Source organism: Stenella coeruleoalba (assembly GCF_951394435.1).
Source record: "Stenella coeruleoalba genome assembly, chromosome: 21".
Taxonomy (NCBI): domain Eukaryota; kingdom Metazoa; phylum Chordata; class Mammalia; order Artiodactyla; family Delphinidae; genus Stenella; species Stenella coeruleoalba.
The window spans coordinates 25594776-25609620 of NC_137167.1; the positions used below are offsets into that span (position 1 = coordinate 25594776).

General features: G+C 47.7%; 1 protein-coding gene across 1 annotated transcript in view; it reads left to right on the plus strand.

Moving 5' to 3' along the window:
* The window catches only part of DLGAP2 (DLG associated protein 2), a 718648-nt gene that overhangs the window by 652843 nt on the left and 50960 nt on the right, over positions 1 to 14845 (plus strand). The window contains exon 8 of the mRNA XM_079909047.1: positions 11849 to 11996. Coding sequence (XP_079765173.1) covers positions 11849 to 11996 — 148 coding nt within the window. The remainder of the gene's footprint in view (positions 1 to 11848; positions 11997 to 14845) is intronic.

The following is a 14845-nucleotide window of genomic DNA, read 5'->3' on the forward strand; positions in this document are numbered from 1 at the left end:
TCAATACGTGACCGTTTAATGTTTGATGAGCTCCAGGGCAATGATTACACTCGAGTCTCCTCCGAGAGAAGAGTTCCCGACCCTGCCTCCCCGCCCTACAAGGACCTCAGGGCCCCATTTCTGCATCCCCACCTGCCCTGTGTCAGGGATTCCACAGTCACACGTCACCACTCTCAGCGCTCAGAGCAAAGTTGGCACAGGGGTGCCCGAGATGTTTAAACAACCACCACACCGGTGACCAGACGCTCTGGACTCTGACCAGAGGTGGTCAGCATCTGTGTGGGTTCAGACTTTCTCTCCAGGAAGCAGGGCTGAGTGAACTGTGCCCTGGGGGCCCAGCTCTAAGTGCTCGGTGGTTGCCCGTCTCGCAGATACAAACCTTGTCTCCCAGCACCAGCGGAAAGACTTTTCAAGAGTGTGTTTATTATTGTTTGTGGATGAAATAAACATCTAGATTCTCCAAAAGGTCCCTCAGTGGGGTCCCCTCTTCTTCTATCCAAGTAGACCTGCGTTTCTCAAAGTGCGGGCTGGTCCGTAGACCACCTGACATAGAATCACCTAGAATATTCATTAAAATTTGGATTTGGGGCTGACCCCCCCCCTTAAATCCATCTTGGGAACGTGGCCTAGGAATCTGCATTATTGGCAAGCCCCCAGGGGATTGTGATACAGGTTAGCACTTCTGAGACCATTAAATGAATGTTTTCCTGCTGCCCCGACACTAGCCTTTAATATAAACCGGCAACTGTCAGAAATTTTAATAAAGAAAAAAGCTCTGTACTTGCTTAAAAAACCATCTCAAACATAGAAGAAGGTGCGGATGTAAATAGCAATGAAAGGATCTCAGGCCAGAGGAAGATTCCCCTGCGATGGTCTCGAGAATAGTCGCTGAGCGGAGCCCTTGCCCAGCACTGCCGGAGGGAAGTCTGACGCTCTGTACGGGGCTCGTGGTGTGACGAGGTACATACTGCGGTCGCCTCTGTCTCTGAAGCCCTGGTAAGAGAAGTGGGATTGAGGTCATGACTCGGCAGCGAGCTTCTCTGAACCTTTGCCGCGGCCTGAGTCACTGAACCGCGTACACGACCCTGAAGTGCGTGGGGCTGGGCTGGTCGTTGTCACAGGGAGAAAGTCTGGGTCAAGCACGTTAGCGACGCACTCAGCCTCACACTGCGAGGGTGGAAAGAGGGAAATTCAGACCCCGACCCAGGTCCCCTGGCTGCAAACCTCTGCTCTTCTCGGCCCGCAGCCCCTCCCTCTTTGCAGGGGTTGGTTGGGGGGCGCACGTTAAGGTGAAGCTGAAAGCCCTCCTTTTGCGTTTGTCTCCGGTCACGTGGATGGTGACGTGCAGGTCCTTTCAGAGTAGAAGGTTTATCACAGCCCGGAGAAGGAAGCCCATTTCCATATTCTCCTGAGGTCTTTTTGTTCACAGCTCAGAAAGCGGATGGTGGCAAGAATTTCTCCTGATTGCACCAATCGAACCGTCTAGTGAGACCAGCCTGTACTTTTTCCATTAGCTTTACAAACTTTCCGCATCCTTGTTTGCCTAAGATGCCGCTTCAGGGTAGGATTTTTCCACTTAGCAATCTGAGACCTTGCGCTCTGCTCCATTTCAGCAACCACCCCCAGCCCCGTGACTTAAAGTTCTCTCATCTAAGGGAGGAAACAAAGCACGAGGCCCTGTGCTGGCTCTGAGGCCCTGGGTCAGTGACGGCGCCAGAACCAAAGCTGGCAGCTCTCTGCTCTGGAGAGAAACCGTTGCACGGTTTTGTATTCTTCTGAAATATTATTTTATCCCACAGTTGTAATAATGCATTGCAAATGTTTTTAAATATATGTATGATACTAAAGTAACACTTGCAGGCTTTGGAGGTAGCGATCTTTGTGCAGAATCTGTAGCGCCTGCTCTGGGACCTTTGGGGCCTGGGTCCCCTCTCAGGAAGGATCCCCTTGCCTTCATGAAGTAAGTGGGTTGTCGTCCCTTCCCCAGAGAATCGTAGACAGCCTCAAAGGCGGTGAGCACAATGAAACCGTTTTGTGGTCACCTGTGCGGCCTTGGGGCCTCCCCTCCCCTCTCGGTGATGCCCAGGGCCCGTGAACACACTGTGAACTGGTGGGTGGGGCCTCAGCTTCCTTTGGAAAATTCCTCCCAAATCATCCACGTGAACATACATTTCACTTCAATTGACAAGTGACAGAAAACGAAATATTGTCCTTTTCTCGTCTGATTCCTAACAGCTTTACTAAGATACAGTTTATAGATCGTGCCATTCACCCATTTGGCGTATACAGTTCAGTGGCGTGTAGTGTATTCACAGAGGTCCTTGTGATCAACGTCAGGACATGTCTTCACACGGAAGGAGCCCCGCACCCACCGGCAGTCACTCCCCAGATCCCTCCCCAGCCACAGCCACCAATGTGCTTTGTGTCTCCGCGGGTTTGCCAGTTCTGGATGTTTCATGGACGTGGAATCCTACAGTACGTGCCCTGTGTGTCCAGCTTCCTTCCCTCAGCATGTTTCTAAGGTTCCTCACTTTGTGGTGGGTGTCAGTTCTTCCTCTCTTTTTCTGGCTGAATGATATTCCGTCACGTGGCTACGTCACCGTTTATTTATCCATCCGTCCCTTGATGAACATTTAAGTTGTGTCCACTTTGGGGCTCTTATGAATAATTCTGCTGTGAACATTCTTGCACAGGTTTTTATATGGACGCTTATCTTCATTCTCTCGTTCCTGGGGGTGGAGCTGCAGGGTCATTTGGGAACGTCAGATGTATCCTTTTGAGGAGCTTCCGGACTGTTTTTTTTTGTTTGTTTGCTTGTTTTCTGTTTTTTAACCTCTTTATTGGAGTATAATTGCTTTACAATGGTGTGTTAGTTCAGCTTTATAACAAAGTGAATCAGCTATACGTATACATATGTCCCCATATCCCCTCCCTCTTGCGTCTCCCTCCCACCCTCCCTATCCCACCCCTCTAGGTGGTCACAAAGCACCGAGCTGATCTCCCTGTGCTATGCGGCTGCTTCCCACTAGCTATCTGTATTACATTTGGTAGTGTATATATGTCCACGGCACTCTCTCACTTCATCCCAGCTTACCCTTCCCCCTCCCCATGTCCTCAGGTCCATTCTCTACGTCTGCGTCTTTATTCCTGTCCTGCCCCTAGATTCTTCAGAACATTTTTTTTTTTAGATTCCATATATATGTGTTAGCATACAGTATTTGTTTTTCTCTTTCTGACTTACTTCACTCTGTATGACAGACTCTAGGTCCATCCACCTCACTACAAATAACTCAGTTTCATTCCTTTTTATGGCTGCGTAATATTCCATTGTATATGTGTGCCACATCTTCTTTATCCATTCGTCTGTCAATGGACACTTAGGTTGCCTCCATGTCCTGGCTATTGTGCTCCCAGACAGTTTTTAAACTGGCTGAACCTCATCTTCTTAATAATGTAAATTTTCAATGTATTCTATACCATATTGTGCTGTATGTATAAATATAAATATGTTTGTATAAAATGTATCCCTCATTTTACCTTTTTAATTTTCTTATTTATATCCATTTATGCTTTCATCTCTGAAGGCTTACAGGCACATCATTTTGTAACAAGAGCAGATTTTTTCAGGAACCTTGATACATTTACATCCATTGGTGCTGCTAGAGTGTCATAACATGGAAGATAAATAATTGGAACTTTTCCTTAATCCTCGTCGTTCTTCCTGATTTTTTAATCTCTCTGCTTTCCTTACAGTGGAATCTAGTTCATAATCCTTTGAGCAATAGTGCCACCTTTTCCTTAAAATACATTTCATAAGTTGAACTATAAGGCAATTTGAATGGAGAAGAAGAGGATTTTTCGAAAGACATTGGGTCTCTTTAAATATATCCTTTGGAAAATCGAATTTTATTAAAATTTATGTGCCACCCAGCAAGCTCCTTGAGAACAAGGGCGAGTATTCAGTCATCTTGTTTCTGTCCTTGGCGCCCCATAAATGTGTGTTAGATGAATGACTCATTTTGCTGGGTAAACATATTTGGGGAGAGCATTTTGACACCGAAAAACATCTCCTAAGGGAGGTCGTTCTGCTGTGGTCCTTACTGATGATGTTGGTCTTCAGGCCTCTGGGTTCCTCTCTGTTTATACGGACTCTGCGTACACAATTCACTAATATTGACCTCTATTTTGTGTCTCTTTGGAAAAATAAATTGTAGTGAAAGATGCTAGCAAATTGAATTTCAAAGAATAAACCTCAGAAATGCTGAATGTCAAAGGTTTAAGTGGATACCTTCTATTCTGGTTACACTCAGCAATTTCTAATACAAATATGGGTAGTAAGGCCAGTTTTGTGATATGTGCCTTAGAGGGTCTTGGGATCAACAGTGTTTTCAGTAAAATGGACCCGAGGAGCCTTTCAGTGGAGCCAGAGGGACCCTGGGGGACGCTGTTCTCTGTAAAAATCCAGGTGTGGCTTCAGCTGCCACTTGGAATACTTGGCATCCATGAAACACAGTTTCATCATCACACAGAGGGCTTAGAGGGTCATAAACGCAACAGCGGGCTCTTTAAATAAGCAGAAAGGACATGTATGAGAAAATAAGGGAGGATCTCCAGCAGGGAAAGAGCCTCACTGGGAACTGCCATAGTGAAGCCAGTGCCTGCCAGCCCCATTGTGCAGACACCTCTCGGTTCGACACCCCCGGGCTGAACCCCAGCCACATGACCTTGTAAACGAGATACCACCGTTAGCGTGGACTCTGCTTCATGATCCTGGCTTTCACCCAGGTCTGGGGGAATGCATCATCAGAGGAGCGTAGGTCATGTGCCCTTCCCCCGGCTCCAGGGGAGTCTGAGAAAGGAACTAGTTAACGTGTGTAGTCCTGCAAGAGGAGCCCACCTCTGCCTGTCACAGTGGCGAATTCTCTAAACAAACAACAACAAAAGGACTGAGACGTCTGTGAGCCAAACAGATGACAAAGACCACCACCACATAATGTAAAAATAAAACGCCCCAGGTAGGAGCTCCGGAGAACTAACTCTGCTACAGAAAGCAGCCGTACACTCTGGAGTGTGTTATGTATGTGCTAGATATCTGTGTGAGACATTTATCTGTGAATTCACTGTATATGTATGAGATGTGCACGTGTAGCATGTATACATGTAATTAGACCAACACAAATGGAGAGAGAAATTGTGATGGAAACTGCAACGTTGCTAAGATGTTAATTCTCCGCAGATTGAGGTATCATTTCAGTGCAACCTCAGTCAAAGCCGATGCAATTCAAAGCAGCCTCACTTTTTAGAGAAACGGACAGGAAGGTTCTAAAATGTGTGTGAAAATGCAAAGGACCTTGGAAGAGCCAAAACAATCTTGACAAAGAAGAACAAAGTTAGACAACTCGCACTATCTGATTTTTTCCAGCCCGGGAACCAGCTGTCTCTTCAAGGATCCCTGTTGCCTTTCAGGAGAATGGTGTTTAGAAACCAAGATCTGGGCACTGGATGTGCTCTGGTTTCCTTAGCAGGCAGAGCTGGTATACACGCTTATATCTATAATTATTTACTTAGTCTACCCATCTGCGTCTGTATCAAGCCGAACATGAATTCATACCGATGTCTCTGACTGTAATCTGATCCAACATGGTTCATTCTAGCTTTTCTCCCTCCCCTTGCTTATCTGTACAGGACAGGTTTAAATTTCCATTGAGACTTCCTCTTTGAACCAATTCAGAAGACTGATGTTGTTTTGTTTTGTCTTTGTTTTTTCTAGTTGAAACACTCACTTTATGGTCGACTGATTGAAATTTATTGTACTGAGGTGCTATGCTAGTGAGCAACATTGTTAGCATGTGTCAGACCCTACTGACTAATTCACATAAAGGTTTTATTTTATCTTTTGCCACTTTGTCCAAGACAGTAATGATAGCTTTAGTTGATAGATAGCAGGCATGTGAGTATAGCAGGAGATCCAGCTTCTGGGTCTGTTTTATTCATATATTAAAAAAAAGTTTGCAAAGTTGATAAAGGCATTTCATTGATTAATCCTTAAAACAACCGAAACCAAATCCATGCCAAAGTTCCTCAAAAGATATTATCTCTTTCAGACAAATAACCCCATTAAAAATGGGGGTTACTACAAGGAAGTAACTACAAAGAAGGCATAGTTAAGGGGAGGAATATTACCTACATAGTATTATATATCAGCTTTTCAGCATGACGGAGAAAAGGTAGAGTTCCTTCATTTAGAAACTGAGTCTCTGCTTCACATACTCTGCCAAAATACAGAGTCTGACCAAAAGATGTAGGAGTCTTGATAATCTGCTCATCTTTCAATCCTTGCTAATAAAGATGAACAAATACTCATCACATGGACATCAAATAGTCTAATCAGATGGACCAAACAGGTCGCTTTTCAGAACCTGTTTTCATATCAAAATTGAGTCACTGCAGACCTAACTTTCAAATATCTGGGCATTTTCCAGAAATCTTTCTGTTATTGATTTCTAGTTTAATTTATTTTGGTCCAAGAACATACTTTGTATGATTTCTGTTCTTTCAAATTTGTTAAGGTTTGTTTTATAATATAGTCTATTTTCATGAATGCCCGACGTGCACTCACTTGAGAAGAATACGGATGACGCTGTTGTGGGTTGGAGACCATCTGCCCTTAAGACAGAGAGCTGTCGGTGTCAGAATAGACCGGGGTTTCTCAACCTCAGCACTAGTGATATTTGGGGCCAGACGACTCTTTTCAGTTGACGACTATCTGTGCACCATAGAGTTTTGGTAGCATCTCTGCCTCTGCCCAGCACCCTGCCCCCCAAGTTGTGACAGCAGAATATCTCCAGGCATTTCCGGTTGTCCCGCGGGAGGTGAAATCTCTCAGGATAAGGAAAACTCAAAAAGACAGAATATATCAATGTGACAGAAGAGTGAGTCTAACCATCACAATTTAAAACTTCTGCCCACCAAGAGACTCCAATAAGAAGGGGACAAGGCAAGCCACAAAGTGAAGGAAAACGTTTAAAATGCATATCTGACAAAGGATTTGAATACAGAATGCATAAAGAACTCCCACAAAACAAAGCTATAAAGACAAATAACCCCATTAAAAATGGGGGTCAAAAGTTGAAAAGTCACTTCACAAAAGGAGATGTACAAATAACCAACCATCACATCATTAGTCATCCAGGAAATGAGGAGTAAACTTTAACGAGACACCACTTCACTTTCAGTACAATGGTTCAGCTTGAGAACAGTGACAACCCAGAATGCCGATGAGCGTGTGGGTGAGGGTTACAGAAAGGAAACTGTCAGCGTTCCCTGAGTCCTGAATATGAGATCTGCGCATTTCACGTGTATCAATTTGTCTCCGTTTATCACAATGTAGTGGTATTTATTTTTCTATTCCTTGATTTCTATTTTAGAAAAAATGATGTTCTTTTGATGACTTCACCTAGGTTTGTTCTTTTCAAAAAAATCAAACGGTTGAAATGTTTCGTTCGGACAAAATCTGACCCGGAAAAATGAGGGCCCCATCTGAGCAGCCCCCACCCCCCCGTCAGCTCCCCCAGGTGTGTCCTAAGACGTTTCTACCAAACTCCCAGACATTGTGCATTAGGGACACCTACGCTCCCGTCTGCGTCCCCGACACCACGACCCTGAGCACACCTCCGTTGTAGCACTACCAGATGTAAGAAAGACAAACAGTGAAATTTGAGTTTCAGGTCAACAGTGCATTTTTTTAGTACAGGGATATCCCATTTGAGACACGTTTGGAACATACTGATATTAAGAGGTACTTGCTGTTCCTCTGAACTTCGAACTCAACTGGGTGCCCTGCATTTTTATCCGGCAGTTATTCCTCCATCTTTGCTGTCTTCCGTGCCTGACGGTTTTCCTAGCGCCCGCTCGAGGAAATCTGCAGAATTTAGTGGGAAGGTACAAAGGCCTTACCCCGCAGGGGGTGCCGGCCAGTATAATAATACACGTGAGGAACAGAGGAGCAGAATCAGAGCGGCAGGTGCAAACGGTCGAGCGAGGCACGAGGGGAAAGTGCAGGACGCGAGGGCAGCCTCCGCAGAGTATAGGAAGTTCACGGACTCCGGGCTGCAAATGAACCCCGGACGTCAGCCACCTCCTCTCCGGGTGCGTTTCCAGCCACGTGACGTGAGCCATTCCTCCGTGAGCCCCGCCAGCCTTCAAGTCAGGTGAAGGAACCTGATTCTGAGCCTGTTTCCTGACCCGTTTCAGAAGCCTCCATAGAGGTGGGAAGGTCTCAGCTGTCCCCAGGCCCCGAGTGCCAGGTCCTCCAGTGTCACTTTTAGGGTCTGAGCGCTTGCGTTGTCACCAACAGACACCCCGGCCCAGCATGGTGTAATTAGGGCACAAGCACACCTTCATCTCCTGCGACTGCAATTAAAGCTTAAAGGACCCTTTTAGTCTAAATATGGAAATAATCTGGAAAAAAATGTTCTGAAATCACTTAATTGCAAGCTTATGTGACATGTGTGATGAAAGACATTAGAATAATTTCCATTTTGTAGGAGGAGTAGCACACACACATCTATATCACACACACACACACACACACACACACACACACACACACACACTTTCTCACAGCCCTATCTGTAACGATGTTTAGAATGTTCCATTCTCCATGTAATGCAGTGAAGACAGTGGTCATATATGCACGCCATTCCAGTCAGATTCCATTTATAAAGATGTAAAGTTGCCCTCTGTATCTAGAATAAACACATTTAGTTTGAAAAAAATTGTTTTCTTTTATTTCTCCTTCATACAACCTACTTAGAGTCTTTACTGTTTTTCTAAGGTGACAAAAAGAGAATTGTTTATTTTGTCTAAATATTCAAGCATACCCACGTGGATCTGAATAGCTGAATACAGAGGCCTGGCGTGTATTTTGTTACGTGAATTTGTTTTTACAGTGATCCGGAGTCACAGAAGAGGTTTGTGAGCCTGTGATCCAGCAAACCACTCTGACACAGTTTGCAGAGGGAAAGGAAGAAGTAGAAAACTAGGAAACCTCTTTTATACGACTCCTTTTCACCCTTACAGCTTTCCAAAATAGGTTTCCAATCTCATTTACGCACATATGACTGTCTAACGTGGGCATCATTTGAAAGGGAAAAAAACTGGAAAAAAATGTTTCATGTTAGTTTAGAAAACGTTCTATGGTTTCCTCTTAAGAATTTCTGAGCCACCGGAAAGTCTATACATGAAGATGTATTTCCACGCCTGACAACTGGGATGTCGCAGTAGGAGGGAATAACTGAGGGGCTTTAAGGGAGCTTCAAAGTGGTATCAACTCCCGAAGACGGATTTCTGAAGAGCAGAACTCCGTTGTCAGGAATTGAGGGAGAGGGACAGGTCCTGGGGTCCCGGCCCCGGTTCCAGTGGGTCCCGGCAGCCCTGCCCCTCCACCGTCGACTCTCCTCCCCGTCTCAGCTCCTGATCTATCTGGGGTCTGGGATTCCTGAGGCTCGCTGGCCTTCCTGGGCAGTATTAGAAGATGCCAAGCTATTAAAATGTTGAACGTGCTATGAACCCTAATGAGGCACAGTTGGGTTTATTTTTAACGTGTAAAACATTTGGTGATAGAGGACCAGACCTCCTGGGCCGTCTGCTCCTGTGACCCAGCAGCCGCCATCTTGGGGCTAAACGCGTGAGTTTCGGAGCCAGGCTGCCCGGCCCCGGAGTGTAGCTCTGCGTTCGCCCCGGGGGCACCTGGGCAAGGTGCGCCTCGGTCTGCCTGTTTGCACAATGAGGCCCTACTGTGTGGGGTTCCCGCGAGCGCTGAATGGGTTGGTGCCGGGTCAGAAGCTTGCAGGGATCCAGCATAACAGTGTATAGCAAACGTTAACTGTTGTGAGTCTGTAAAAACCACCTGATTAGCTTTCTATAGCGGAAGCTCTTCTTTAAGGGGCTACCCTGTGTTGGAATAAGGAGATGGTTGGGAGGTTTTTAAAATGTATTTGAAACGTAGACTCACAAATACATGGAATCGTGTGTGGGTCCCACCCAGCCACCACCGAAGGGGCATTTGCTGTAGTTCTGAGTCAGCCCCCGGCTCACGGCGCCAGGCTGTGGGCTGGAAATCTGGATACAGAGATCAAGAAGACACAGCCCTTCTCTTAAAGATTCTCAGAACTTCAATTTGAGAATGTTGAAACGGTGAAGAGCGGTGTTAATCAGCAGGGAAAGCTCTTCTATCGGAAGGAAGGAAGCTAAAAGTGCTAACAGGTAGAAATCGTAGCGTGAGGTCAGCGATTCAAGGAAACAGAAGAAGAGGGGAACCCAGAAAGGTTTCATTTTTGCAAACACAAACATGAGGCCGAGAGCCTGAGGGTCCGGGCAGCACACCTCCACACACACCACCGAGGCCGCGATGCTTAGGCCCCTGCAGGTGACCTTGGACTAAACACAGTGCAGGTGAGGCTGACGAGGTCACGTCCAAGCTAGCCTGCGCCCCACGTGGCGGCCGTGGGCGCTGTGGGTGGTCGCACACCCTTCCAGCTGCGGGCCCACGGAGGCGCAAAGGGACCCGCAGCCGTGCTGGTGCAGACCCCGGCCCGGAGCAGCGGGGCTGACGAGGACGTGGGCGGGGCTTGCACCCTTTACGAGCCAAGGTCAGCACTGGCTCCACACTCACTTCTCTCCCATTCCCTTTCCTTTCTTTTCTTTTTTTTTCCTTTGTTTTTTTGTTTTGAGTAGAGAGAAGGAAGGTAGGAGCTGGAATATGTTATACACCTGGTTTTAAAACAAAAATTATTATTATTATAAGTTATGATATAAATTGTATTCTATTAATATCTAAAAATACATATTATTAATTTTACCCAAAGTAATGACTTTATAAGAAATGGGCTTTGCTTAATCAGAACTTTTCATTGAGCCCATTTTTTTCTCTTCTGCCCCATTTCTAAAGAAGTAAGGCACAGAGAAAACAATTTACATCAAGAATTTACTGTGAAAAACAAGGGAACCTTCTTCAGCCGAATACAGAGTCAGAATTAGCAACCTGACATTTATACACATCTTTATACACAGGCCTGTGCCCTGATCCTATTTCATGTTCCCATTGTGATCTGCAATACGAAGGAAGAATAAACTCATTATCTGTGTCCACATTATTCCAGGTTGGGGTCAAATAAGAGGAATTCCTACTATATTGTGGAAAGTCTGTCACCAAAACCTGAAAGGAGTTCGGTTAGTCAGAAACGTAAGCTAAGCCGCACCTTCTACATACCAGACACCCTCAAGGTTTTCCCGTACGTCTGACATTTTGCAAAATAACGAGAAGGGATCCCAGAGGAAATAGATTTTTAAAGCTGTTTGGGAGAAAATGATCATTATGATAACAAAATACGGATGTGATTTCTCAGTCTGCTCTCTGCCTGTATTGCGTGATCTGCACAACTTCTCATACGTTAAAACTGAAGGCAAGCCTTCGATTTTTGTTTCTTTTATTTTTCTGAGTGTGTACCATGATTTTTATGAGACTCTCGTGGTTTTTTGGCCCCAATTCGCTCTTGTGGTGTGTGAGTTACCTGTGCTTTCAGCCCTTTTTTATTCTATGTGGAGCGATCCTAACGTCACTACCTGATCATGAAAAGTCAGGCTTCAAAGCAACTTTGCACATAGGCTCCCCTATTGCTTTGGAGGAAATCGCGTCTGTGCGAGTGTCTGTCGGGCATGTTTACGTGCGGCAAAGGTGTGTCCACCGCAGGACGAAGTTTGGTAACAGCCTCCGGGCGATGCTCGCACAGGCCCTGCGGCGATGCTCACGGAAGCCTCTTCTCTTCTCTCCGTGTCTTTCCTGTAGCCAGAGCTACCTGCAAGCTGCCAGTGACGGGCCTGCCGGCCACAGCCTGGACCCCTCTGCCAACTACAGCTCCCCGAAATTCCGCTCCCGGAACCAGAGCTACATGCGGGCCGTCAGCACCCTCAGCCAGGCCAGCTGCGTCAGCCAGGTGGGGTCCCTCCGCCCTCCCACCCCGCCCTGAGTCGGCCCCTGCCAGGGCCTCGGGCCGCGAGCAGACGCACATTCCAGCCTGGAGTCATCCTGGCCTGGTTGCACCCCCGGGAACATTATAAGGTTAATTGCGGGGGGCAGGGGCTGCATTTATGGCTCTGTCATTCTTTCTCCCACCTGCTCTGAGCCGGGGTGGCTGACTAGCTGGCCGTCTTGGCCTCCGTCCCCTCCGTCCCCTCTGTGCTGAGCAGCCTCCTTCCCTGCGTCACGCCCCCCATGTGGAGGGTCTGGGTCCCACCCCGAGGGGACACGCAGGGTCTCCCAGCGCCAGCTGCCCAAGTTTGCTGGTGTTTCTGGGGACAGACACCCTCTCAGCTCCAGGAAAGCCGGCAAGGTCACACCCTCCCTTATGCTTTGAAGATGCCAGGTGGCAGGTGTGTCCAAACCTTCCCCTTGGCTCTTACTGCTTGAGTGAGACGGAGGCCCCAGATAGAAGAGGAGGACCTGCCGGGGGGCCTCGCCGCGTCCCTACAGATCTTCTCCCTCTTCCCCACTGGACTCGGCCCTCCTCACCCCTCACATCCTAGTCGCCGCTTCGTACACGCCGCTGCCTGCTTCTCAGTGTGCCTATGACCCAACGTATGGCTAGTGCGATGGAATATTTTCAGTCTCGCCCTGGGATTCACAATGTGGCCATTGTCATGGGAGCGGGCAAGCTCTGGGGACGGGACAGCTACGCCCACTCCCTGGGCGGGAAGACAAAACGGTCCCGAGGGGCTTCCCTGGTGGCGCAGTGGTTGGGAGTCCGCCTGCCGGTGCAGGAGACATGGGTTCGTGCCCCGGTCCGGGAGGATCCCACATGCCGCGGAGCAGCTGGGCCCGTGAGCCATGGCCGCTGAGCCTGCGCGTCCGGAGCCTGTGCTCCGCAACGGGAGAGGCCACAGCAGTGAGAGGCCCGTGTACCGCCAAAAAAAAAAAAAAAAAGGTCCCGAGGCCGAGGGCGTGAGGGAGGCTCTGAGCTGCTCCTGTTGCCCCTGGGGCGGCATCTGTGCTGAGGCTCCGCCTGACCGAATCTCCTGAGGTCACGGTCCCTAGACAGTCTGCGTTTACTTTGTTTCTGCTCGTCCACCATTCGGATAATTCTGCCGATGCTCCCTTTTCCCAGGAACCCGGGAGGCTCAGGGCTGCGGCGGATGCTTTGTTGCACATCAGGACGGGTGCCGGGGCGGGGGGATGTCACGAGACCCGCACGGGGGCAGGGGGGCCCCCTGCATCCTCACTCACTGAAGGAAGGACGTTTGTCTTCCTCCGTGTCAGGTCCTGCCGTCGTCTCTTATCTTTTTCTCATCTTTGAAAAGCTGTTTCCGTGTGATCGTAGCTCCTCTCTGTCATGCATCCTTTTTTAAAAAAAATTATGGTAAAATATACATAACATAAAATTTACCATCTTAACCGCTCTTCAGTGTCCAGTTCAGTGGCATCAAGTACATTCACATTGTTGGGGAAACACCACCATCATCTGCAGAACTTTCTCATCTTCCCAAACTGACACTGTCCCCACTGAACACTGACTCCCCTTTCCCCTCCCCCAGCCCCTGCCCCACTGTCTACTTTCTGTCTCTGTGGATCTGAGTCCTCCAGGGACCCATGAGTGACTCATACAGTATGTGTCCTTCTGTGTCTAGTTTATTTCACTTTCCCCCAGGTCCATCCATGCGGTAGCCTGTTTCAGAATTTGCTTCCTTTTTAAGGTTGAATTATGTTCCATTGTGTGAATGGACCACATTGTGTTTTGTCCATCAACAGACACTTGGGTTGCTTCCCCCTCTTGGCTACTGTGAGTAACACGGCTGTGAACACGGGTGTACAAGTGTCTGTTCACGTCCCTGCTTTCAGTTCTCGTGCACGTATACCCTAAAGTGGCATTGCTGCATCAGACAGGAGTTCTAGTTTCAACCTTCTGAGGAAACTCTATATGGTTTGTCACAGCGGCTGCCCCATTTTTCACCCCTAGCAGCTGTGTGCACGGTCCCAGGGCCCCCATACCCTCACCATCATGCTTGCTCTGGAATTGTCATCCATCCTGACGCCCGAGGAGCCCGCCCCCAGCTGTGTGTCGACCTCTCTGCTACCAGCGGGACAGTCACCTTTCTCACCATCTTCCCAATTTTCTCTTCTTTGGTTTCTCGGTGCCCACATTCTCCAGAAGCACTTTAAGTGCTTTTCTGCGTTTATAGTTCACAAAAGAAATTGGTTGCTTCAGCCCACACTGGTTATTTACCACACTGGCTTAACGTCCTCCTGGGACATTTCCAGCGGGCCCGAGCTGTGGTTTGAGTTGCCAAGCAAAACACCCACTTTTCCAAGTCTCCCTCAAGCTAGTGAACGAATCAGCTCTCAGAGAACAGGTCATTTCAATTCCTGTCTAGACCAGTTTGAGATCCTTCTCAACTACTTGTTTGGGTGAAAAAAAAGTCCCCTTCATTTCTAGAACCTCACTGATCAGTTTTATAGCTGGAAGCAGTGGCCGAACGGTCCTCACGGAAATGTCCATCACTCGTTTGTGGAATGCACGTGCAAGGTTGATAGTGTCTCTTCCCGATGGAGAAGCTCCTGGGCGCAGGCGGGTTTGCAGAAAGGGAGGGATCCACCGAAATCCTGCGTCCTGGAGCTGATGGACGCTGGCAGCATGACTGTTTCTGGCTTTTTCAGGTTGTCTAATGTGGATCTTTGACGTAAATGACATAACACAATCTGAGCCTTTTTGATATAATTCCACATAAGGGAAAACTTAGATTGAAAGGAAGTTGTACTCCAGAAAATGTCATATTTCAGACCAGTGCGAGT